This window comes from Marmota flaviventris, chromosome 6 (assembly GCF_047511675.1).
Source record: "Marmota flaviventris isolate mMarFla1 chromosome 6, mMarFla1.hap1, whole genome shotgun sequence".
In the NCBI taxonomy this organism is placed as follows: Eukaryota; Metazoa; Chordata; class Mammalia; order Rodentia; family Sciuridae; genus Marmota; species Marmota flaviventris.
Genome location: NC_092503.1, coordinates 73,680,804 through 73,708,187, shown reverse-complemented (window position 1 = coordinate 73,708,187; position 27,384 = coordinate 73,680,804). Strand labels below are relative to the sequence as shown.

Below are 27,384 nucleotides of genomic sequence, written 5' to 3'. Positions count from 1 at the left end.
AAGCAAATAATTTATTAATGATATTTTCATCTGCTCAGTTATATTATGTCATTTAATATGAATTAGCTGACACATAAAAATTAGAAAGCTAACAAGACTGGGAGGTTCTGTGCATTTGCCTCTACAGTATCAGGAGAGAAAATTCAAATTCAGAGCTAAATAATCTGGTATTATTCTTTTGTTGTTTTCCTAAAATGAAGATTTCGACATAATTTAATAATCTATTTTAATGTTATATCTAAAAAGTAATTTCTAAAGGTAAACCCTCCCTTTGATACTCTTGATTTCTTTTTAAAGAAAAGGCAGCACAAGTTCTGTTTGAAAAGCCTGCTTGCAAAGAATTCAAGTAGACCACATGCTGGGGAAAAGACTGGCAGTAAACATCTCACTCAATTCAATATAAAATGACCAAGAGACAAGTAGGAGAGATACAGTTAATAAATAGACTCTCTATATTATAAATTTTGAGCAAGAAAGTTACCCAATGCAAATTAGAGAGGTAGAGGAAAGTTATTAAACCAATTGTGAGTGCTAATGGCCCCATCACCCATGGCAGGGATTAATACTAAATTTGAATCAAGACCCTTTAAAAACACACTCCAAATTAAAATGTCTTTCACAATCCCTTATCTGTAGAGACCTCATTTAGCAAATATATTGAAATTTTAAAAATAGCACTTTGGTTTCTTTTTTATTTAAAGCAAAACTAATAATTGTTATTTAAAATGGCACTTCAGTAACAAGTACATGAGGAATCATAACATCATACTTTAATGCTGGACATTTTCTGTTATAAAATTTAAGAAACCGGGCTGGGGATGTGGCTCAAGCGGTAGCGCGCTTGCCTGGCATGCGTGTGGCCCAGGTTCGATCCTCAGCACCACATACAAAGATGTTGTGTCCGCCGAGAACTAAAAAATAAATATTAAAAAACTCTCTCTCTCTCTCCCACTCTTTCTAAAAAAAAAAAAAAAAAAAGAAACCCTAAAAATAAAAACTCATTACAACATAACCCAGTTTTTATAAAAGGTATGTCCATCAAGTCTTCCTTTCTATCTTCCTTTTTTTCTGGCTGTATATCTGCATAGAAATATATCTAAAAAAAAAAAGTCAACATTCATGATGATGATTACTTATAACTGGGATATTTTTTTTGTTGTTTTGTTTCTTCTTTTGAAACAGGGTCTCACTAAGTTGCCCAGGCTGGCTTGAACTCTTGGGCTAATATGATCCTTATGCCTTGTGAGACCATTGGCACTCACAAGAACCTGGCTGTAGTTTTTTGTTGTTGTTTTAATTCTTTGCATTGTTTAATTCTTTACAATGAATAATCATCATTTTTGCAAAAATGAGCAATAAGTTTTTCTCTAAGAAGCCACAACTAAAAAAGCACTTTTAAGAAATTCCTATTGAAAATTAAGCAGAGGGCTGGGGATGTGGCTCAAGCGGTAGCGCACTTGCCTGGCATGCGTGCGGCCCGGGTTCGATCCTCAGCACCACATACCAACAAAGATGTTGTGTCTGCCGATAACTAAAAAAATAAATAAATATTAAAAAAAAAAAAAGAAAGAAAGAAAATTAAGCAGAAATGCTGCTTTTGCTTAAGTTTACGTGGGGCAATTGCAGTCATCTAGGATAACGGATAAGTTAGATCCCATACCCCAGAAAGTCTGAAGGGGGGATTCAAAACACCCTGTTCTCACAGATTCTAATATAAGAAGGGCTAATATTTACTGAATATATACAAAAGGCTAAATACAATTCTAAGCATTCTGTATGCATAATTTAGCCGTATCCGTATGACAAGCTTATAAGTTAGCTAGATAATTTTCTAGATTTCACAGATGAGATACAGAGAACTTACAAATCAAAAAAGGATCATACAGTGGAGTCTTCCATGGTTTTATATATATATATATATATATATATATATGTATGTATGTATGCTGGTACTGGGGATTTGCTGAGAGCCATAGCCAAGTAGGAATGATGCATGGCATTTTTGGTTGAAAGGTGACCCCAGCAAGCCATTGAGATGATAATGATTATGTTAAGATGTGCATTCAATTGGAGATTAGACCCCTGCTGTTTGCCTCCACCTGCTACTTTGGAGCTCTCCAGGGATTCCTGGAGAGTTCCCATTGGTTGGGGAAGTGCGGTAGGACGGAATTCCGGAGGAGGGATTTCCTGTTGGTATAGCGTGCCCTGGTAGAAGGCCACGTGCGTGGCATTTGCAGGAGTTTTTGAAATAAAGTTTGTTCCTGCTTGAGTGGCTCGTGATTTTGTGCCCAGCCAGACTGTGGCATTTGAACCCAGGGACACTTAACCTCTGAGCCACATCCCCAGTCCTTTTTAAATATTTTATTTAGCAACAAGGTCTCATTGAGTTACCTAGGACCTTGCTAAATTGCTGAGGCTGGCTTTGAACTTGCGAACCCCTTGCTTCAGCCTCCCGAGGCACTGTGATTACAGGCTTGTGCCACCATACCCAGCTCCATGATCATATTCTTAATCACTACACAGTGGTTACAACACTTTGCTGCAATTTGGAATGACTTGGGGATCTTTAGAAAACACTAATGCCTCCCTCCCACATGCAAATATTCTGATTTAATAAGTTTGAGATGTGATCTGGGCAGAAGACTTTTAAAAAGTTCCTCAGCTGATTCTCATGTGCAGTAACATTTGGGGATTTCTGTACTACCCCTTTTTGTCTCTGGGTCACCTGTGGGTAGACATTATCAAGCCTAGATGAATATCAGAATCACCTGATAATATGAAAACACCATCCCACCGCAGTCAATGGGCCTGAGTTTAGGTAGTTTTAAATGCTTCTCAGGTGATTCTAGTCTGAATTCAAAGCTTGAGAATCATTTTTTAGTCTGCTTTACAGTGCTGTGACCAAAATACCTGACAAAAAGAAGTTAGAGGAGAAAAAGCTTATTTTGAGCTCACAGTTTCAGAGGTTCAATTCATGGCTGGTTGACTCCATTACTCTGGGCCTGAGGTGACACAGAAATATGGTGGAAGAGAATGGCAGAGGAAAGCTGCTTAGCTCCTAACTGCCAGAAGGAGATGAGAGTAGCAGCAAAGGAGAGAAGATATAATCCCCAAGGGCATGCCCCCCAGTGAATTACTTCACCTAGCCATGCCCCACCTGCCTACCACTACCACCCAGTAATAATTTGTTCAAATTATTAAGCCATCAAATGGATTAATCCACCAAGTAAATTATAGCTCTCAAAATATAATCATTTCATCTCTAAACATTCCTGCATCAACATAGGAGTTTTTGGGGGGACATCTCATATTCAAACTATAACACTCTCATTTTAACAATGCCCAGACCCTGCAAATATTTTTAATTAGAGGTGTATCTCTCAAATGGGGGGTGAGGAAGAAATTGAGAACCACAATCAAGTTCTCAAATGCCAGAGAGAATGGCTTTTAATTTACTTATATTCTCATATGTTCAGAATTATTCTGGAAATAATAAGACTTTAATTGTTTCTCAAATTGCATTCAGAGCTTTCTCTGATGGGAATGTGGCCTATGGGTTTCCTTAGCTGCAGAGTTTTTTTCCTCCTCTTCAGGTAAAGCTGTTTCTTCCGGCGTTGGGCTTTAGTCCAGGTATAAGAATCTACCCATCATTAACTACTTGGCGCTTCAAACTGATGAAAGAAAAAAGTTTCACAGAGAAGAATATGCCAAAAGGTTACTCAATGAAAGCAAAATAATAAAAGAAGACTATAACAGTAAAGCTGAAAATTTTAACAGAATAAAGTATACAAAATATTAGACATAATCCTTGAGAAGTAAACTTAACAACATGATTGAATGAGGAGCAAACCTGAGGCTGAAAGCTGGGAGCACTTCTTAAATGCATGTTAAAAGTGAAAACTCAAAACTGCTAATCTGGTTTCAGAACCTCAAACCAGAGATTCTAATACACAATATAATAATGACTAATATGTATTCAGTGCTTGCAATATACCAAGCACAATTCTAAGCCTTAAATTTGGAAACCTAAGAACAGAGATTCCAATAGAATCTTTAGCTCCCAGGGGCATCCAGTATGAAAGCATTAATGAACTTAGGGGCAGTTCTAAACTACTTGTTTCTCTGGCACACAAGTGCCGCAGTCTGGCTGGGCACAAATCACGAGCCACTGAAGCAGGAACAAACTTTATTTCTGAACTCCACCAGCACACTCCACACATGCTCCCTGGGAATTCTCCCCTAACGCCACGCAGCTCGTCCAGGACTCAGCCACCGGAAATATCCCTTCTCCGGCACTTCCCCAACCAATGGGAACTCTCTGGGAATCCCCGTGAGAGCTCAATTGGAACTCAACGGGAACTCGGCGAGAACCCGCTGGCGTCACCTCTCAACCACTTCTTCTGGCAAAAATGCCATGCGTCATCCCGACTCGGCTGTGGCCCTCAACACACAAGCAAACATAATTCCTATCTTTAGTACCTAGATACTGATGATGAAGTAAAACAAATAATCAATCTCGATCAAGACAGGTGTAAATTGAGTTAGGAGCTAAGCTTCCTGAGTTTACAATCAAAATCTATGGCAATTGCACACAAACTTTAATAGTGTTGATGAAAAAAGAGATCCATATTCATTAGCAATTAGACATTGCTAAAAGTGGTAGAGCTGACATCGCTTCCGTATTGTAAAATACTTAAATTGTCCATTACCCCTGGTTATTCTTCACCCCTGACTCTTATACAATGAGGTTTCTGTACGTTTGCCACCAACAGCACATCTGTTTTCCAATTTGAAGAAAATTTTCCTTAGGAAAAGGCCTAGAATAGTTCCAAGACACAAACAAGAATCAAGCAAACTTTACGGTTCAGAAGGGAACTTCCCAAAGGACTTGGAGGGCAAGTTATCACCAATTACTTAAAATGAAAAAAACAGCATCACTTTCATACTTGTGATTTTAAGCAGAACTGAATGCTAGTGGGCTATAGGAGAGTAAGTGTATTAGGTTCACATCAGGATAATAAAATATCTGACACAGGTTACTTGGGTAAGAAAGATTATTTTGGATCATGGTTCTGGAGGTTTGAGTCTAAGATGGGTGGCTCACTGACTTAAGCCTCTGATGAGGGCACATCATGGTAGGAGCAGAGGATAGAACAAAAGCTTATATCTCACACCAGGAAAGGGGTTGAGGGATGGGAAGAGAGGGAGGACTGCCTACAGTCCCACAGTCCCTTGTGAGGATAAGCCTCCAATAACCTAACGAACAACCTCCTACCACCTAAAGGTTCACAGCATCTCCCAATACTGTCACTCTGGGGAATCAAACCTTTCCATATAGGTCTTTGGGAGGGAGGTGCTCACTGAAATCATAGCAACTCAAATCATATACCTAGATAATTCAGTCAATTCTGTTGCTGACCTGAATGTGGATGAATATCTTCCCAAAATTTCACCTCAGAACTAGATGACAATAATTGATCATCAAATTTAATTGCTTCTTGAGGCCACACCTAAAAGCTGATAATAAAACCTGTCAGTAGAGTCAAAGAGGCTTGTATTCCCATTTGCTTGTTAGCAGTGTATCTTCTTTATTAAATCATGGAGATAAAAGTTAATGAAGAGACCTTAAGGCTACTTAAAATGTACCAGTTACATGACAACTAAATGCAATTTGCGATACTACACTTGAAAAATCAACAAAACTGCAATGTAGACTGAAGATTAAAGTTTTATATCAATGTCACTGAATCTAATAACTGTACTAATGATATGTCAGACGAGATTTGTTCTTAAAAATGATAATGTATCAAGAGGTAAAGGAGCATGTATATGAATCCCACTCTCAAATGAAACAGGAAAAAATAATCTAGACAGAATGATGAAGCAAATGTGAAATGTCAATAATCAGCCAACCTAGTTAATCTAGAGGATATGGAAATCTCAGTACTATTATCTGTAAGTTTGAAATTACTTCAAAATTAAAGGTTAATAAAAGAACAAGCTGAACTTAAACTTACTAATGCCAAAGCTTTAGTAATGTTCATACTCCAGCTATTGCTATTGCTATGAATAATAAAGTCTCATGTTTTCTGCCACCATCTCTGAACTATGGTAGGTTAACATGTAAATTAAAATCACAGACCCTTCAGTTCTTGACACGAAGCACTTTCTGTAATATTATCTTAACAGAACTTTTATCTTTTTTTCACCCCTGTGTACACTGAGAATTGAACCCAAAGATGCTCTAAAACTGAGCTGAAATCTCCAGTTTCCCCTCCTTTTTTTTTTAAATTTATTTTTATTTTTTGACAGGGTCTTGCTAAATTGCCCAAGTTGGCCTTGAACTTGCAAGCCTCCTGCTGCTGTTTCCTGAGTTGCTGGCTTTATGCCACCTTGCCCTACTTCATTAAATCTTATCAATAGCCCTAAAGTTATGCAAAACACTCCATGTTACAAGCATTCCATAAATAGTAGCTAACACTTATATCACCATACTATTAATTTTATGTAACAATCCATAAACTCATAATCAACACCATCATCTTACAGCCATCAGGTTAATTTGCCAAGAGTTTGTCACCCAAGTGATAGGGCTGGAATTTTAGTTCTTTTCACTATTACCATGTCATCTCACTTTAAAATCATGAACTCATACGGTGAAATTATAGTTTTTATATTATATCTCAATATATATTCTCATATTCATTCTTCAGGTATGTATATCTTCTATGTTCCAGGCACTTTGCTGAGGTGGGGGAAATAACAATGAATAAGAAGTGTTCTCTGTCTTCAAAAAATATTATAGAGGAAATATACATCAAAACAAAATAATTACTCACTTATAATGTTATTATAGAAGCAAACAAGGGACTGAGATGGAGAACTGGAGGATATACTCTTAAATTATATGTTATCAGCTGGGAATAAATCCAATGAGTTCCAACTACCATTTTTGAAAAATGAAGTAGTATAAAGTAAAAAAAGTGAACACGTACACATTATAAGTACTGTTTGTTAAACCTTTATCTTGCGAAATGGGTTATGGCATATGCAAAGTGCATTTCTTTTAGACACAGGGAATAATCTATGCAATGAGAATGAAAAGACCTTGGTGGGTTAAAGAGATAGAAAATAACATTTTGGTTAGACCTTACAGAAAGAATAGAGAGGCGTGAATTTAAAAAGATGTTTAAGTTCTGGTGTAGAGTTTGTGAAATGTAGAAGGATAAGTAATATGATTTGATTTACATTTTAAAAGTCACTTTTTTGATATATGTAAAATGGATGAAAGGGAGGAATAAATAGAAACAAACCCATAAGAAGTCAGTGTAGATAATGGTGGCTTGGTTTGGGATAGGGAGAGGAAACAGCAGTAAGGGGAAAGACTGTTTGGCTCCAAGATGTATTTCCGAAGTTAAAACTAATAGAACTTGCTGAGGTGAAGTATAATCTAAATTTTAGTCATATCCAAATACTCTGGTTGCATGAATATACCTGCTTTCCATATGTCAGTATGTCTGCACCCTCTCTTCTTAGAACACCTACACCTTGCCAACCTCCTATTCACTTGGCACACTGCTACTCATTCTCCCTTCAAGATGAAGCCCCAGCATCTTGTTTTCCACAAAGCCTCCCCTGACATAAAGCCTTCTTAAGTTCTCTTTTGCATATGTTTCTAATATAGTGGTTACAGAGTGCACTGCAATTATCTGTTCACATCTGTTCCCCAAGCTGGTCTGGAGCCACTCCAGGGCAGAAAACATTCACTTTCAACTTTAGGATAGTTGTTAGAAAACTCTAGACTCATTATTCAAAGTCTGCTGAATAGTTGTGTCATAGTATATAATATTTCCTTCATTCCTCAACTAGCAAAGAGCTCCTCATTTTTATTTATCCTCAACTTTTACTCAATCCCTCAAATACTCCATATTCAGATAAATACATATTTGGTTAATTTATGATGCCATATATATCCATAAATTCTTTTTTTAAATATTTTTTTCGTTGTCAATGGACTTTTATTTTATTAGTTATATATGGTGCTGAGACTTGAACCCAGTGCCTTACACATGGTAGGCAAGTGCTCTACCACTGAGCTACAACCCCAGCCCGCACAAATTCTTTTTAGTGACTAGATTGTGCTTCTTGATTTCACAAACTAAACAGCAATTTATAGAAAAAAATGGTTTTTAAATTAGACAGATTTCAGTTCAGAAAATCACTTTAATTTACTATCCACGTGGCCTTGGGTAGGTTACTTAATATCTCTAGATCTCAATGTGTTCAATTACATAATAATATTATGTAAATTACACCACAGGGTTACCATGGGCTTAAAAAAGTCATAACTATTTATTCCCATCCTCCATCTTACCTTCTTTATGAGAAAGAATACAACCTTTGCAAAACTAAAAACAATTATGTTTCTGATCATAGCACTATTTTGACCTGTGGGTTGAGAATACAAAGCATCTACTGAATACTGAGGACTCAAACTACCTACCTCAGAGATAGTTTACTCTCTATATTAACATCAGCATAATGTAACAGTTCTGGAGACTGCTGCCTAAATAACTTGATTGTTCACAGGAGCTTTATGGAAAATCTCAGTTCTTTAATAGAAAGCATCTTTATGTTGTAAGAACCCTTGCACACCTTGCCCTGCTCTTTCCACCAATGACCAACTGTTTTATCAAGATCAGTATCCAGTTCTAATTGAGCCTTCAGACCCAATCCCCTCCCATACTCTGCTGCTGAAAGATCAGCCTTATCCCATACATCAGATTCTCAATAAATCTGATCTTGCTTTTCCAATTTAGGCACTAGGAGCGGTCTGATGAGGTGGTGTTTTGCCTTACCCCAGCAAGCAATAAACTCAGCTTTGACTTATTAAAAGGTGGTATTAGAGGAGCTAGCAAGGGACACAGCAGTACACCTATAAGCTTGAAGACAAAGACAGAAGGATTTCCCCAAAATGCCTACAAACAGTGAAAATGCGCTAAAGTAAATTACATACCAGGCAAAATATGCCATTAATAAAAAGGAAATGACTTTGTCAAGGCCACATGGAAACTTTCCTTGCAACAAAATTACAATGATATTCAGTGAATTTTAAAATTTCTTTTTAATAAATTCCAGATTTATTCTGCAGTTTTTACTCATCAATGCCTCCAAATCAAAAAGGCACAGTCTCATTTACTTTTGGGATTTACCAAAATATTTCTAGGGTAAATTGTCCTAACTTACTGCAAGAGAAACAACAAGCTTTTATGCTAGATCCTTTTGATAGCAATTCAGATCCATTATCAACTTCACTAAGTGTGTGGAGCATTCATTTCTTTGGTGTTTAATCATGGCCCAAAGACATTCTATCCATGTAGTGCATCACCCAAGTAAAACATGGAAAAACGTGGATTGAAGGGGGGGGGGGGGCGGCTGGGGTTGTAGCTCAGTAGTAGAGCACTTGCCTAGCATGTGTCAGGAACTGGGTTCAATCCTCAGCACCATATAAAAATAAAATAAAGGTTCATCAACAACAAAAAAATACATTTAAAAAAATAAAAAGAAAAGGAGCGAGGGAAGCAACAAGTACCTTTCAAAGTTTACTTTTCACAATGAGAAAACGATCTCTGCCTTATTCCTGACCCTCCACATGACTCGCCTCTGCACTTCGAGAGAAAAGGGAATGAAGCTGCAGAAACAAACAGAGTTTCGCGGAACCGACCCTCCCACTGAGTGACTGGCCGCAGCTGCTAATGAGCTTGGGGTCCCTCGCCTCGCGGAGTCCCTGTTCCGCCCGCTCCGGGATCCGTACCTGGCTGGCAATAGATCTGCGGAAGCCACACGCCATGTCTGGCTCTGGCCTCGCTCCTCCCTTTTCTGAACGCCCCGCCTCTGCACGCCGGAAGCCAGCCCCGGACGGCCACGCCAGCTAATCAAGGAGCCAAACAGCCCGCCTTTAACCTTTGCCCCGCTGCCGCGAGGGCGCGCGGGAAATCCTGAGTGTATCCGCAACCTGCCGGGCGGTAGGACCATGGCCACGTCCTCCGTGTCCAAGGTACGTCTGGGCGGGTGCTCACCCAGGCCTCACCGCCGCCTCATTCCTCTTTGGAGAAGGGATTTAGTGGAGGTTATGCAGGCCTCTCTGTTCCCTGGCTCCATGGGAGGGAGAGGCAGACAGTTCGGGCGTCTTTGCCTCAGGTTTAGTTGAGGCCAACTTTGGGGAACGAGGTCGCTGATCTGCCTTGCAATGCAACCAGAGTGGGCTTTTAAGTCCTGATTCGTGGAGGTCGGATGCCCAGAGAATGTGCCCCGTTCTCCCCTACTTTTTCCTTCATGTTTACTGTTGCGCCAAAGCACTCCGCTAGGTACCGAGATACAGAGGTAAACAAATTAGACTTGTTCCTGCACTTAAGAGAGACACTAACAGGCTGATGATCACTTGTGAAAGAAAAAAGTTCTGAGTGAGTTGGACGAGAGAGAAGAACCTAATATAGATTGTTAAGGGTTGGCGAAGACTTTTTGGAGAAACTGACACTTTGGCTGAGACCTACAAAAAAATGACTAGAAGTTTGTCAGGCATGGGTTTTGAGGAAGGAGAACAGAGAGAACATGTTTCTTTGGCGGTGGGGGGGAGGGAGGGCAGGGAATAGACAGCAAAAAATAAAGTATTGTAAAGAAATTGCAAAGTCAGTGTCATCAAAATTGGAGAAAGCAGGAACATTAGGGAAAATGAGATTGGAAAAGTAATGCAGGTGTGGGGGCGGGATCATATAGACCTCCTTCATATGGTAAACCTAGGTGGTAAGGGTTTGCAAGTCAAAATGTAGTGGGCAAGAAGATAGATTCTGGAGTTGTATTGTCCTGTGAAGTATTCACTAGCCACGTGTGGCTAAATTTAAATTTAAAGTAATATTTAATTTAAAAATTCAGTTTCTCATTTGTACTACCACATTTCAAGCACTTAATAACTGCATGTGACCATGGCTACCATGTCAGAACAGATACATGAAGTTTCTGTCGTTTTGTTTTTTAACCTCTAAGTACTTTCACTTCTCTGTCATATTATGATGTTTTGTGGCTGTTGCCCTCCTTCTAGATTTCTTCCTTCATATCTAACACCATCACTTTACTAGCAGTTCAAAGTGATTAACCATATTACTACCATTGCCTGATATTAGAATCCATTCTAAGTACTCTTCCTATCTTGCTTCTTTAAGAGCACCTTTCCTTTACTGTATTGTAGGTCCATATGGAAAGGATGAAATGACAAGCTTGTCATTATACCATATGGTTTTTCTAAATATGTATATTTCTTTTTTTTTTAAAGAGTTCACAATGCTATATAATAGTAGGCACTATTTTTGTTCCAAACACCAAGACATTTTTTTTTCTTTTTTTAGAGAGAGAGAGAGAGAGAATTTTAATATTTATTTTTTAGTTTTCGGCAGACACAACATCTTTGTTTGTATGTGGTGCTGAGGATCGGACCCGGGCCGCACGCATGCCAGGTGAGCGTGCTACCGCTTGAGCCACTTCCCCAGCCCTAAAAATGTGTATTTCACATAGCTCCACTAGTTGCAAAAATAAGAACATATGGCACAGTTTTAAATTTGAACCTGGAATCCAATGGCCACTTTATATTTTGCACAGTTATCTCCTACACTATCCTGAGATGACTTTGTAGGTAAATTTCTTTTATTCTTTTTTTAATTTTCCATATAAATGAAATCTTTAAGAAGGTATTTATAAAGTGTGACTTTAGGATTGGTAGTATACACTAGGATCAGTATATTATTACATTAGACCAGTGGTACATAATTCCAATGAATATAGTTATGAAATTGCCAGGAACATTAATTTGCAAACATTCATTCCTTCTAAATACTGACTGCCTAATGTACATGTTAGCACTATTCTAAATATTGAGGAAATAATTATAAATAAAATACAGTCTTTATTCTGAAGATGTTCACTATTTACTTGGAGAGATACACCCCAAAATAATTGATTTACAGTGAAAGTGATTCAAAACAAAGCCAAATGAAGATGTTAAAGTACTGTGAGATCTAAGGAAAGGAACATTTCTCACTAGGGACTTGGGAAAGGTTTCACAGACAAGGTTAGTTTTGAGTCAAACTTTAGTGGATAAATTAATAAGACTTTTATTGGTTGAAGAAAGTTTGTAGGATGAAATGGTAGTCAGAGTTTTCTATTTGTTTGTCAAAGTTCTAAGTACTTAGAGTTTAGTTAAATAATAAGGACTTCTTTTGGAATGGTAAAGTGCTACTGTTGTACACAGGGTCTTGTGCACATGCTAGGCAAGCACTGAGCCACTGAGCTATATCCCAGCCCTACTTTCAATTTTCTTGATCTTCATCTTAATGTTATTTCTCCTCTTGTAATAAGGTCTTAGAAGATGCTTTTACTTAAAAGCATTGACTCTTCAGTTGGGCCTGAAGGTGTCTGATGGGTAACTAAAAGGATAAATTGTTAGGAATTACTGCTTTTGTTTTTCTGCCTGCCACCTTTATAATCTTGAACTTTTGGTCATATTCCTATTCAACTCTGTATAGATGTGTTAATCACTTAAGGAGTGTCCATCTGAAAACTGGTAGTACAAGGTCAGTTAGTCCTAAATTTGCCTAAAATCTCTTGGCCCTCTTCAAGACTAAAGACACCAAGATAATAGTTTCTAAGATATTTTTACGATTGTTGGACATTTCAGGAAGATTGTCCCACAATGTGACTGCACCCCCTAAGCAGAACCAGTTATCCTGTGACAGCAACTAAGTCTGCCTACAGAATAGAAGCAGTCATTTTTTAATGGAAACCAAATTGCTTCCTCAAGTAATAATGACTCCCCTGGAGTCAGCAGAACTTCACAGAACCTGAGATAATGACAAACCAGATCACAGTTTAACCAAGACTGCTTAACTGTGCATATTTACTCTTTCATACGGTCTACTGTTTAAACCTGAAGCTCATGTTAGTACCCCAGAAGACCTGGCAGAGGATACTTGCTTCCCCTTGTCTTCCCAGTATGGCTGTAATAAATAAAATTCCTTTCCTTCTTTATTGCCTTTTTCATTTGATTTTTGGGGCAAGTGACCAAACCTCACATATTGGGACTCCCTGAGATAAGGCCCCTGTGACTTAGGACACCAGCAACATAGTCTTAAATTTTATTAAAATGGAAACTTTCTGGAAATCAGTTTCATCAGCTTTTATTTCCTTTGTCTATCAGAGTAGGTCCCAAAGAGTAAACCTAAAGATCTACCAGAGCATTCCATAGGAAGAAGGATAAAGGAATGGATGGTTGTTTTAAGATTTTCCTTCTGTAATTCAGAATGACATGATGTGATTTCTTAGAACCTGAAATAAATATCTTTTATAAAAAAGCCATAAAATATTTGGTTAATCAGATTTGTCAGTTCTGTGGCTACATTGACTTTATGCTTTTTTCTTTTTTAAGGGCTGTTTTGTGTTTAAACCAAACTTCAAGAAAAGGAAGATCTCTGTGCCAATAGGTAAGGTGTCTTAACATCAAATCTCTTAGTTTTTCTTCCTCCATGTCTTTTTAAACTTTAAGAACTAAATCTAATTGAATTTAGTAATTCTCTTTTCTAAGCTTGACTGACTTAGCCTATTAATGTAAAGGTTATTTTCCTAGGCATTTGTCAAAAGATAAATATGCACCCTAGCGTTCTAATCTAAAAGGGAATGTAAATATATCTTCACGGGGCAAACTGTGAAATACATTTCTCTTGATGACTTCTCTACCATTGTTTCTTCATGCACAACTTCAGAAATGAAAATTAGCCAGGCTACCACGCCTATAATCCCAGCTGCTTGCCTGTAATCCCAGCAGTTCAGGAGGCTGAGAAAGATCACAAGTTCAAAACCAGCCTCAGCAATTTAGTGAAGCCATAAGCAATTTAGCAAGACCCTATCTCAAAAAATAAAAAGGGCTGGGGATGTGGCTTAGTGGTCAAGTACCCTTTGGTTAAAATCCCTGGTACCAAAAAAAAAAAAAAAAAAGAAAGAAAGAAAAATGAGCATCAGTTTATCCTAGGAAAATATTTTGGACTTTGATTAAATAATTAAATAATCAAATCAATTATAAATGCTGATTAGCAATAGATGTCTAACGATAGTAGAAATAATAGAAAATAAAATGATGTGGAAACCAAACAAAAGAAAAAGTCCAAATTTACATTTATTTTCTAGTGAAATTTATATAGGAATTATTCCTGAATTAAAGTATTTCTGAATTAAATATATGAATTAAATATAATTTAAATATATTTCTGAATTAAATTTGAACATTCTTAAAAATTTGACATGATTCATTTTATAAATAAACTTGATAAGATGAAAGAAAAGTCACATGTATGGAACACATAGTAAAGGGCTTAGTAACTACATGGGTATTAAAAAGAATGTTGTATGTTCTAATTCAGGGATAAGGGTTGTGCACACCAATACATGTTGAGGGGAAAAAAAAAAACAAACATGGTCTGGATTTGTTACAATAATTCTGCCAGATTATGGAAGCACAAGGTTTGGAATAACTGGGCTAGAATTAAAGAAACTTGGAGAATGGTCCTGACCCTAACTAGTTGTATGACCTTTTCATGGCTCTTTTGGCTTTCCCCAGGTCTCTTTTGTCTATAGAATGAAAGACTAGACTGGCTTATTAAGAAGTTTTTCTCTTCGTTTTTCATGCCTGTAAAACCTGACATGCAGAAGTTTGTGAGACAATAATATCTGTATTATCAGGGACGGTCACCAACTCATCCTTATAGTCATGTTCTGAGACTCCCAGACCTCAGTAGCCTGAAGGAGGGGAAAAAACTGCAAAAATATCTGTTACATATTTTTAGGTGGCCCAGAGTTGCTGCCTCTTATGTTTTTTTTTTTGTTGTTGTTGTTTTTGTTTTTTACCCTTTCTACCAGTTTGTGCTTTCTATCTCATATGCACAGGGGGTCTTGCACTGTTGTTGTTACTCTTTATTCCAACTAGAATTTAATAAATTATTTAGCAGATGGATTTAAATTGCAGATTCACATAGTCATATTATTAAAGCAGTAGATTTTAATCACTTAGAAACACATGTGGGTAAAAAGAGAAAAGAATTAAGAAAAAAACCCAGCTGAACACTGTGGCACATGCCCGTAATCCCTGTGGCTCAGGAGGTAGGAGGATCGGTGTTCAGAGGTGGCCTCAGCAACTTAACAAGGCCCTAAGCAACTTAGTGAGACCCTGTCTCTAAATAAAATATGAAAAGGGCTGGTGATATGGCTCAGTGATTAAATGCCCTGACTTCAATCCCCAGTACCTAAGAAACAAAACCCAGATTTTTCTTAAAAGTCTTGGTGGCTTCATAAGGTAGGAGGAGTTGATTACAAAAGTATAAAAGAAGGGGCTGGGGTTGTAGCTCATTGGTAGAAGCACTTGCTGCACAGGTGTGAGGCACTAGGTTCGATCCTCAGCACTACATAAAAAAATATTGTTGTTGTTGTTGTTGCTGGGGGTATAGCTCAGTCAGTAGAGTGCTTGCTTGGTGTGCACAAGTCTTTAGGTTCAATCCCCAGCAACAACAACAACAACAAAGATATTGTGTCCATTTACAACTAAAAAAAATTTTTTTAAAAAAAAGGACAAAAGGAAACTATTTGCAGTTATGAAAATGTTCTCTATTTTGAGTTCTATATTTAGGAGTAGTTATATGAGTATATATTGAGCCAGAACTTACCAAGTTGTTAAAATGGGTGTATTTGCAAATTATACCTTAAAAATTATTGAAAAAAGATGCCATCTTCACTTTTTTCATTTATTTCTAGATACCTATTTAATGATCAAGATAATAGGACATCTTCAAATAAATCAGAATGTTAGTGTTAAATACAGAGTGTTCATTGCACTGATTCTCTTTCGTAGCTGCACATTAGAATTATTTGGGGAGCTTTTTAAAATTTAATTAATTTATAATTAAATTATAAATTCACATGTGATTGTAAGAACTAGTAGTGATAGTTCTCTTGTACCCTTTATCTGTTTGTTGCCAGTGATCATATCTTATATAATTATAGTACATTTTCACAACCAGAAAACTGATATGGATATAATCCACAGTCCTTATTCAGATTTCAATTTGGAAAAAATTTTAACCCATTAAGTTCCAAGTTTTCAATTCTGCAGATATTTCAGTGAAATTGATAATTTTCAATGTCAACTGAAAACTATAACCTAGAGCTTATTATATAATTTACTATAAGTTAAATTTACTATAATTAAAAATAATGATATCATTAATATTATCACCAATGATTCACCTATTTTCTCAAAAAGAATAGAACTCTAAAAACATAAATATTAATTTTAAAGATACCTACTCAATAAGTTTTTATAACTGTCCCATAAATGGTAGGATGGAACCTAATTGGATTAAAAATACCCATGCCAGATCTCAGCCTAGATCAACTGAATTAGAAGGTCTGGGATTGGGGCCCAGGTATTAGAATTTTTCAAAAGTTTCTCAAAAGCATATGGAGTGTTTATCTTCATTATTCAGCACTGTGGAAATTAATCCCAGTGGAAAAACGATGATGTAAATGCAAGCATACCCATGTATTAGTTTTGAATACCATTGTTTAAGGAATTGAACAGCTTGAATGTGTAGAATGGGACTTTTCTAAACCATCATGTGATAAGATGTTAATCCTTTAATCTGAGACTAGCTGAAATCTGTACTCAGGAATAAAAATATTGAAATAATGGTCTAATTTTGGGGGTAATGGTAGATAGAGAATATGACTTATAGTTTCTCGTTAATAGAGGAGCAAACTGTGATCAAGAGCTTGACACCCTTATAAACGTAGTCCCAAAGAAACTATGCTTTCTCAGTTTTTTTCCCTCCTCTGAAAAAATGTAAGGTAATAATGATGGACTTTCTAAGGCTACCTTGTTATGCCGTTTTGTCTCTTAATAGTATTGGTTATTTGTTTGTTTGTTTGCATTTCAGTACTATAACTGTCATTTTATCAGGTGATGACTTGAATGTTTTCTAAGATGTTTGATAAAATCACAACTCAATATTTGTTAAGAACTGAATCTGCTACAATTGGAAAGTTTCTTAATATGAAAGGAACTTTCAATCAACTATCAATTAACTTTGGAACTTGATGTTAGAATATGAGTGATAAGAATTTATTTATTTAGTTAGTTAGTTAGGTAATATTTATTTTTAGTTCTGATTGGACAAAATACCTTTGTTTTGTTTATTTATTTTATGTGGTGCTGAGGATCAAACCCAGGGCCTCGCATGAGCTAGGCGAGTCCTCTATCGCTGAGCCACACCCCAGCCCAAGTGGTAGAAATTTAATACCATTAAACCTTTACTTTTGTGATAAAATATCTACCCTTAAGCAACAAGAAATATGAAGGAATATAGAAAACTATAAAGATTGTAAAATATTTGAATAAGAAAGAAATATATGATGCTTTTGGGTGTGAATTTTTAAAAACATCTTAAACATGTTATTTCTCAAATCAGTCTATAAATTTGATATTATTTAGTCAAAATTTCAGTGTAATTGTTTTTGAGAAGTGGTAAAATTGCTATAAATTAATTTGATGGGACAGCCTAAGCTTTTAAGTTTTTTTGAAGAATAACATTGTTTGGTGGCAATGTGAGAAAGACCTAGATGTTAGTCAATACTAAAATGTCCTAACATACAAAAAGTGGCAGTAATTTAAACAGTTCAGAATTGGTATAGAAATAGAATTGCATTCAGTAGAACCAAAGATGAAGTTCAAAAGTAGTTTAAAGTATATAGAAATATTTAGACTAAAAGGGTATCTCACATCAGTGAGAGAAAGGATGATTCATGGAATGAATAAGTCTGTTTTTTTCAAACTGGTCATAATGCACAGGTTAGTTATGAAATTGATTTAGTGGGCCGTGAAACAGAAAAGAAAATGTTTGCTATTACATAAGAATAAAATTGTTCTGTGGAACTTTTCTTTTATTTCTATTATGCATATGTGTATCAGATTATAATATAAAATGTATTCCTTTATGTGGATAGTGGTTTTAGAGAGTTTGAAAGCCATTGCAATAAAAGGTATTTTGACATTGGAGGAAAGTATATAAAATAATACAGAAAGACTAAAAGAAAGGCTGGACTAAACTGTCAATAGAATAAAAAATAAGAATATTGATAGGAAGAGTCATTTAATAGATATTTCAAAGCAAACATGTGAAAGTAAAATATATGAGATTGTAGGATAAAAACAAAAATTAATATTAATTGTATATACCTCAGGCCAAAAACCATTAAATAAAACTGTTAGAAATTCAAAAGTAATGGAGAAATACAATTTAAAAATTAAAGATATTGTTGCTGGGTGTCATGGCACATGCCTGTAATCCCAATGGCTCTGGAGGCTGAGTCGGGAGGACTAGTTCAAAGCTATCCTCAGCAAAAGTGAGGCACTAAGCAATTCAGTGAGACCCTGTCTAAACAAAATACAGAATACGACTGGGGATGTGGCTCAGTGATTGAGTGCCCCTGAGTTCAATCCCAGGTATAAACCCCTCTCCCCCAAAATAAAGATATTGTTAATCTTAAAGATATATTAACACAAAAATAAGATATATAAACAAAATTAAATACAACGAATAGGGAATATTTCTTATTTCAAATATATATATCTATATATAGGTATACAGATATATATCTCCAAATAGATATAGATTTACACTGGTGCGTAAAGCAAAAAAATTCCACCTCAGTCACTTACTGTGGCTTTGCACACAGTTTCTAACTTTACTGTATTAGAAAATAAACCAACTTACTTCTTTCTGTGTTTTTAGAGGACTATTTTAATAAAGGCAAAAATGAGTCTGAGGACAGCAAGCTTCGATTCGAAACTTATCACTTGATGTGGGAACAGATGAAATATGAAACTGAGGTGAATGCTTTTTTGTTAACATTTCTCTTAGTACTGTAAATCCCATGTTTGTTGCTTCCCATCCTTCCACCAATTTATGAGTATTAATGAAATATAGGAAATATTGGTCAATAATCTTCATAAACTAGGAAAAAAAAACTCCTCATGTTCCAAATATCAGGCATAGCTTTAGGTATTGGAGCACGATAGCTGGTAAGGCAAGGAGCTTTCAGGTGGTGGCACTCTTATCCATTCATTTAGCAAGTTACACAGGTGTTAAATTAAGCAATTTCTAAACTCCATCACTCCTTTATTTTTATATCATTACCAAGCTCTTTATATTACAGCTCCGAACAAGGCATTTCTCCAGAGTAGCAAGTTGGTAGCTCTAGGGCCAACATCTTAAGCTAATGACTTGTTCTGTTTGACCAACATGTTGTTAAACAGTTGAATGGTTTGGAGAGAGCTATGAACTTCCATCTTGTTACTGCTTTCTACCAATCTTTATTGCTTTTTACCTAGTAGCTTTGCTTGTTTGTATGTTCCATGTAATCCTTAAAGATATTTGACTTTGTGGTTTACAGTTTAAGCCTTTTTCCTTTTTAAACTGGATTGTCAAAATTTCCCCCATTGGTGTCCCTAACTGATGTCAAATCTTTCAGATCTGTTGTAAGTTCTTTTGGCCCTCAAACAATCCTATGCCAGTCTACTGGAGTTTTTCATACAGCACCTTTGCCAGTACAGCCTCCCTGATTCTTTTTTTTTTTCCTTTTTAATTAATGCATGACAGTAGTCTACTTTGAAGTATTTATTATACAAACATTGAATATATCTTATTCTAATTAGTATTCCAGTCTTATGGATGTACATGATGTTGAGATTCACTGTGGTATATTCATTTGTGTACATAGGAAAGTTACATCAGATTCATTCCACTGTCTTTCCTATTCCAATCCCCCTCCCTGATTCTTCATCTGGCATTCACAGTGCTACCAGATTAACCCTCTGAACATTGGTTTAATCATATCTCTCCCTTACATTCCTTCAGTAGCATTCTCTACAGGATAAAATCAAAATCTTTTTTTTTAATATTTATTTTTTAGTTATAGGTAGGCACAATATTTTGTTTTTATTTGGTGCTGAGGATCAAACCCAGTGCCTCCTGCATGCTAGGCAAGCACTCTACCTCTGAGCCACAACTCAGCCCATAAAATCCAAATCTTTAAACATCATATATATTTGTTATTGGTCTAGACTCTTACATTTTGTCCATTTTCCTTTTTTTAGCACTTCTTATGTTTTTTATGCTTAGCTATATCTGTGGTTCTCCAGATGTTGAGTGCTTTCTTCCTTCCTTGCATCCCTAAGTCCTCATTCCTTCTAACTTGCCTTTGTCTCCTGTCCTCTATCATCTGCTAATGGCTTAATTCAAATATATTACCTTCTCAGCTTACATTAGATGCTTCTGCTCTTATCAATTGTTGTGTGTTTTAGTTGCAAGTTTTCTTGTCTAATTTCTTCTTTTTTTTTTTTAGGATAGAGAATGCTTTCATTCATAAGGTGATAAATAAATATTGAATGAATAAATTAGAGGAATTTTTAAATGGGGGAATTCAAAGCACTAATCACTAGCGATTTAACTTTTATTTTATCTATATTTCAATCATTTAGGTCATTTTTTTATGTAATATTTGAATTGAATCATTGATAATTTTCCTTCTAAAATCAGTGAGGAAGATCAAAATAGGGCACCCCAAAATATTCTTCTTTATCATATTTTCTGATGGTTATTCCAAGAGGTTCAGACATGGGAATGGCTCTGAAAATCTGCTTTGTAAAAATAAATTTATATCTGTCTACATTAGTGAAGTAAACTATGAATTCAGGCAGATGCTTTTCTCTCTGACACCTCCCATCTCCCTAGGAAAGATCTTTTCTCTGGAAGAAGAGATTTGGAATCTGACACCTAGCCCAGCCAGAAATTACCACAGGTGGCCTTCTAATGACTGTTATCTGTGAGATTTTATCTGTGTAATGATAAAATAAGGTTACCTATATAATCTTTCTTTGGTGCATTTTCTTCCCACCCTTTATAACATGTTGCCACTGCCCCCATACTCATATACCCTCAGCAGGCCCAAGCCCCTATTTCTTTCTGTAGCTCAAAATGAAATTTAAGCTTCAACCATCTTGCCTTTGAGTCTCATACTTTGTGTGACTCGTGGTATGTTAATACCTTTATATGCTTTATTCTTCCTCTTAATCTATTGTTAGTTTATTTCATAGACTAAAAGTTTTGAACATTCAAAGGGAAAAGAAAATTAGAATATCTCAACACCAGGAAAGACACCTCAGATTACTACTCAGAATAATGATTCATAAAATTTCTTTATTTTCTTTGTAGCGACTACAGGAAGAATTAAATAAAAATCTGTTTGACAGTCTAATTGAATTTCTGCAAAAATCTCATACTGGATTTAAGAAGAATTCAAGAGACTGGGGACATCAAATAAAACATAGAGAAATTCCAGTTGCTGCCCTTGTTCTCGGTATGTATGTTCCTCTGTTCATACATGTATGTATTTTTTTAATTGGTTGTATTGTTGAGAATAATGGGGACTAACTTGTTCTAATAAAGACCTTTTTATGTCTTTTCTTTATAAAATTAAACATACTATAGTTTGCATACTTTTAAAACCAATAAAACTTCATAATACTGATCATAGCACTGAAAATTAAAAGAAATTGATTCAGCTAGTGCTCTTTTCAACTTTTTGTCACAAGGGAAACTATTTGTTTTATTCTTTTTTTCTTATACATGTTATGGGAGCATACGAGATTTGGATTTGGTAATAAACGACCAGTGTGTTAGTAGATAAGATTATTGTACCTTTTTTAAAAACCATATGTGGAGTGAGATTATAATATTCCATGTTCTTAGTTTTTCAATGTCAGATTGTTTAATTATTTTATATTAATTGCCTAGGAAGAGATTTGGATGGCTTGTGTATAAACTGCTTACAAATTGCCTGCTGTAAGTTTCTTAAATATTTATCACTATATCTCATCTCTGTTAAACAGCTTTTTGAACATTTCCCCCTTTTTTTTTTTGATGCTGGAGGTTGAACATGGGACCTCATGTATGCTGAGTGCGTGTTTTACCACTGATCTACACCCATATCCCTGCAAATTTCTCTCTCCTTTTGAAAATAAAGTAGAATTTATTTGGGTTTTAAATATGCTTTTCATTTCACTTCCAATTTGTTTATTTAAGGTTTGTTATACTAATAGACTTTAATAAAAGAAGTTAATTATCTTGTTTAATACTCCTTCTAATACTCTTCATTACTCAAATCTTATTCCTGATATTGAGGACAGTATTTCTTACATGGTGATGTCATTACAAATAACCATAAGAGGATCCAGATTTTTGTTCTTTTAGGTCTGGGTTGAGGCCTGAAATCCTGCATTTCTAACAGGTTTCCAGATGATGCCATACTGCTGATCTCAAGACCACCCTGAGTAATAAGACTTAATGGAGTGATTTTTATAATGCTATGGACCAGCATTCCAGAACAGCCTGCTGTCTAATCTTAAACACCTTTCATTTATGGATGATAAACTTTGACCTAGTGATGACTACTTGTTCTATTAGATGCTTTGTTTTTCTACTGCCAGGTTACAGCAATTAGAGATGTTACAACAATTAGAGATGGATAAAGGAGGCACAGTCAAGAGGGATAGCCTGATAGCTTGCTGTGAGAGATTTAAAGCCCTGCCAAAAAAGAGAAAAGCTAATGGAAATTGCATTTTTCAAAATCGTGGTTTGAGGAGAACATTTTTTCCAGTTAAAGACATTGTTAATTATCCTATTTGCAATAGACAAGTTCATTGTTTTAAGAAACATAATGTTATATATAGCTCATAAAGTTAGTTAGTGAAAGACAGGATGAGGCAGTGTTTAACTGAACTCCCAAATATGTCCAGACATGCAGTATTACAATCAAAGACTATGATGAATGCTAGAAACAGTATAATACCATAAAATAATTCTGCACTCAAAGAGGGGTTAGGTACAGTCGCACATACTCTGTTTTCAAAAAGGTACATATAGCGATTTAAAACAATAGTCTGGAAAAAAATGCAGAAAAGTTAAAAAATAATATTCTTATGTTTTGACTTTTGGCAGGGGTAGTGCTTATTGCTGGCATGAATGATTCTGAAATTTTTCTTTCTAAGCAGTGGAAGTACTACCACAGTTCGAAAATGTGTGCTGCTGATGTCTGCCCAAGTAGAAGGGACTTTCTAGAAATCAGATTGTTAGGCAAGATGTCAATTAATAGAATTATTCCCAAAGTGGTAGGGAAATTTCCACCCAATTCTTACTATGCACTAAAATTGACTAGCAGGAATGAGAACGGAGAGTTTGGTAAATATCAAAATCATATAGTTTTAATTTATTTTTAGGCTCTACCCCCAAGAATTAGCTTAGTACAGACTTTTTCTATTTATCTAGTACTATGATTGCTAATAGAATTATAGTTAGATTCTCCTTAGTTGTTAAATCAGGGACATAATAAGGCTGGATTCCGTAGCCCCTTGTGTTTGATTAAAGAGATCTTTATGAATTTGACTAAGTAATGAAATTATTCCTAAGATATTTTCAAAGGTTGACTACATATCTGTAGTAATTTTTTAAAAGAGGAATTGTGATAAATATTTTTTGAACAAAAAACATCTGTTACAAAGCTGTGTAGCTTCCTAATATTGTGACAATATTGAGATAATTTATAAGGAAGAAAAGTTTATTTTGGCTCGTGGTTTCAGAGGTTTCAGTCTGTGGTCACTTGGCTTGTTGCTGGGCTCATGCTGAGGCAGTACATTTTGATGGGGAGCACGTAGTGGCACAAAGCTAACTTCATGTTGGCTTGAAGCAGAGAGAAATGGGGCCAGGGTCCCAACCTTCCTTTCAAGGGTATCACCCCAGTGATCTAACATCCTTCCATTAGACCCCCACCTTCTAAAAGTTCCATGACCTCTCAGTAATTGCCACAGCTAGAGACTAAGCTTTTAACACAGGGATGAGCCTTTGGAGGACTTTCAGGATCTATAAAGCTTCATTGTAGTATGAACATTTAGGTAATCTATTAATGGCTATTTCTTCATTTATGTGGTATATTTTCTTGGATTCTATTATGAATCATGTTTTTAAAATGTTTCACTTAGCAGTTTGCTTGATGCATGAAATAACTTTTGTTGTAAAAGCATTACTAAAAATGATGGTATAATTTTGATGTATTACTCCACAGGTGTGAATGTTACAGATCATGATTTAATATTCAGAAGCTTAACAGAGGCCCTCCAGAATAATGTCACACCATATGTAGTCTCATTGCAAGCTAAAGATTGTCCAGGTAAAATGTAAATGCCATGATACCTTGGTGAAGTGTTAACAGAATTCTTCTGTTCTTCTCTTTCTCTCTCTGGCTTTCTTAATCCATTTTTATTTGTGGAAAAAGCATAGTCAGGCTGAGTTTTAGTGGCACTCAAAGTAATCTTGACTAATGCAGTATTCTTTGCCAAATTTGCTTTCTTTTTTCTGGCTCCATTCCTGCCATATCAGTTTCACTGCCAATGCATTTTGCAAGATGTGTTCCTTAACCAAATGAAAGTTTTAATAAATGGAAAGGTTTGAAACAGGAAACTAGGAGTTAGAAAATGGGAAGCTCTTAGACCAATAGAGAGTAGATTCCATAAGCTCATATTTACAGTCATAAATTATCTTATTTTCCCTACTTTAAAAGGCCAACATTAGTTTAAAAAAAAAAAAGTTTATTGGCAGAGCCATCATGTACACTAATACAGTAAATTCTGTTTGGATTTGGATTGATACAATACTTTTGTGTGTGTATTACTTTCATAATCATAAAGTGATTAGAATTAAGTAAAAGCCCTAAAAATATCTTTTAAAATTGTTATAAAGGAAGATTTGTAATGAGTAGGATAATTCATGTAAATAATACTTTTGATCTATTTTTAGAGACCTTGAAATCCTTTTTTTGTCCATTGTACCTTAAATGCATACTATTTCTAAAATAATTTGTAGTTTCCATGTTTATTCATTTTACTTAGGTAACATTTTTTATCATAGATGATTCATATAAACTTTGGTATGCTCTTAGTATGAACTAATGAAATTTAAGTATTAGTGCTAAAGAGCATTAATAGTTAATATGTTAAATGTTATCTGTATTGATGCTAAGTATAGAAAGATGCATTCTACTGAAATAATAAGTGGAAGAAGAAGTCTCAAGGGCTTTCATTTTAAAAGGAAATAAGCTTTCTTTTTGTGTTTTACAGATATGAAACATTTTTTGCAAAAGTTGATCTCACAATTGATGGACTGCTGTGTAGGTGCAAAACCCAAAGAGAAGGAAAGTATTCAGAAAATGACACATTGTTCAATGGATTCACTTTCTAGCTGGTATATGACTGTCACACAGGTAACATACACCAATGATTCTCTTCCACAGTGTTGACACATGATTGATGGAGCCTGGAATTATATTAAACATACAATTTTTTTGTTCTAATAAACAACACAAGGTGCCAATTTAGTAGAAGCTTTTTATTTTTCCTAAGGCTACTAGAATTTAATTAGAAGTGTTCTTTTATTAATATGTAGCCTAATTCTTGATAAGTGGTTAAGTTTTTACAAGGACCTTGTATTTGTGGAAAAATATATTCTAGTGGCAAAAAGATAGCATCAGGAGTTGTTTCTTTGTATCTCTAACAGTGGCTGTAACTTTAATATATTACCTCTTAAGTTCCTTGTATTTACTTCTGCGCAGTAGAACCATGCTGCCAGTTGCCACTGTCAACGTGATCCTATAAGGAATGATCATATATTATTTTTCTAAGAATGTAATTTGTTCCATGCTCAGAGGTCTTAACAATATAGGTGATTCCTTGGCAACTGTGCTATAAAACCACAGCCTTAATTTCTAATGCTTTGTACCAGATATGGACAAAAAAGTATTGTGGTGACATTTTCTAGTCAACGTTTTTACAGAAATCATTATAAGCTTCATTTTAATTTATATAGGGACTAGTTCTAATGCTTACTATATAATACCTTAATTGTATTAATTGGTTATACAATTAATTGGTTCCTCAATTTTGGATTTTTGATAAATCAAACATAATTTTTATGTCTGATATACTCAAAAGATTGGGATTGAACCAGATATTTAGGATCCTTTTCAAGCTTGACATTTCATAGTAACAGAGTAGCAAATAGTGCTTTTTATTATGCTTTTTAATTAAAAGACACTAATTCTTACCTTAAGCAAAGCAAAATATAACTATACCCACAAAAAAGTCAATTTTGTAGAAAATTTTCTCTTCCCATGATTTTTCTGTCATTTTCCCAGCTGCAAATATAAATATCTATAACTCATATGAAATATTTATATTTCATGAGTTATAGATATTTCATATGAGTTATAGATCTTACCAAACCTTTTTCTTTTTGGTTATTATGCCCATGTCAGACAAAGATTCTGCTAGTAACTATTGAAAGGAATTGCTATTTACCTACGGAGCAGGGGGTGGGGAACACTGTCTCTGTGAAATATGAAGAGAGATTTATCAACATGTGGCATTATAGCATTGTTTGGGTGGTAAGGCTTACTTTTAATTACTTCTTTCCATAATGGCTTGAAAGAAGACAGACCCAAAAATATCAGGCAAAAAGAGGACAACTTCTAGCAAGTGGCAGTCTCCTCCTGTTGTGCTTATCTTAAAGGACATGGAAAGCTTCACCACAAAAATACTCCAAGACTTCATAATTATCAGCAGGTAGATGGTATATCACTTAGCTTTGGGGTAAAAATCGGGCTTTATTTTCTGTCACCTATCTTTAGAGGCTCTGAGTTACATATAGCTTTACTGACCAAGACTTGTTTTCTAAGTCATCTTATATTTATGTAATATTTCTAGTAAGAAACCACTTTTGTGATTGGATTAATCAGGTTTTCATCACTGTGACCAAAATACCTGTCATGAACAACTTAGAGGAGGAAGTTTATTTTGGGCTCATGGTTTAAGAGGTTCATAAGTTCAGTCCATGATTGGCTGACTCCATTCCTCTGGGTCCAGTGTAAGGCAGAACAGAATGGGAAAGGGCATGGTGGAAGAAAGCTGCCAGGAAACACAGAGAAAGAGAGAGAGGCTAGGAACAAGATTTAGTTCAAAGCCATGCCCCCATTGATCCACCTGATTTGGCACCCCACCCCTGCCTACTTTTACCAAACCCAGTAGTTCTTTTAAGTTAGTCATCAATCAGATGGATTAATCCACTAATGAGGTTACAGCTCTCATAATCTAATCATTTCACCTCTGAACATTATTTTGTTGCTTAACTA

General features: G+C 35.5%; 2 protein-coding genes across 6 annotated transcripts in view; one reads left to right on the top strand and one right to left on the bottom strand.

The window, feature by feature from the left end:
• The window catches only part of Rars2 (arginyl-tRNA synthetase 2, mitochondrial), a 60,725-nt gene extending 50,861 nt beyond the window's left edge, over nt 1–9,864 (bottom strand). For both annotated transcript variants that reach the window (XM_027928196.2, XM_027928197.2), the window contains exon 1: nt 9,815–9,864. In XM_027928196.2, the coding sequence (XP_027783997.1) occupies nt 9,815–9,850 (36 nt within the window). In that variant the 5' untranslated portion in view covers nt 9,851–9,864. The remainder of the gene's footprint in view (nt 1–9,814) is intronic.
• Nucleotides 9,865–9,977: 113 nt separating this feature from the next.
• The window catches only part of Orc3 (origin recognition complex subunit 3), a 61,757-nt gene continuing 44,350 nt past the window's right edge, over nt 9,978–27,384 (top strand). For 2 of the 4 annotated variants that reach the window (XM_027928200.3, XM_027928199.2), the window contains exons 1-7: nt 9,978–10,057; nt 13,475–13,529; nt 18,882–18,979; nt 21,363–21,507; nt 24,268–24,372; nt 25,319–25,461; nt 26,685–26,818. In XM_027928200.3, the coding sequence (XP_027784001.2) occupies nt 10,034–10,057; nt 13,475–13,529; nt 18,882–18,979; nt 21,363–21,507; nt 24,268–24,372; nt 25,319–25,461; nt 26,685–26,818 (704 nt within the window). In that variant the 5' untranslated portion in view covers nt 9,978–10,033. Of the gene's footprint in view, nt 10,058–11,440; nt 11,511–13,474; nt 13,530–18,881; nt 18,980–21,362; nt 21,508–24,267; nt 24,373–25,318; nt 25,462–26,684; nt 26,819–27,384 lie in introns of all 4 variants that reach the window. The other 2 variants (XM_071613218.1, XM_027928201.2) reach the window with 2 other exon arrangements.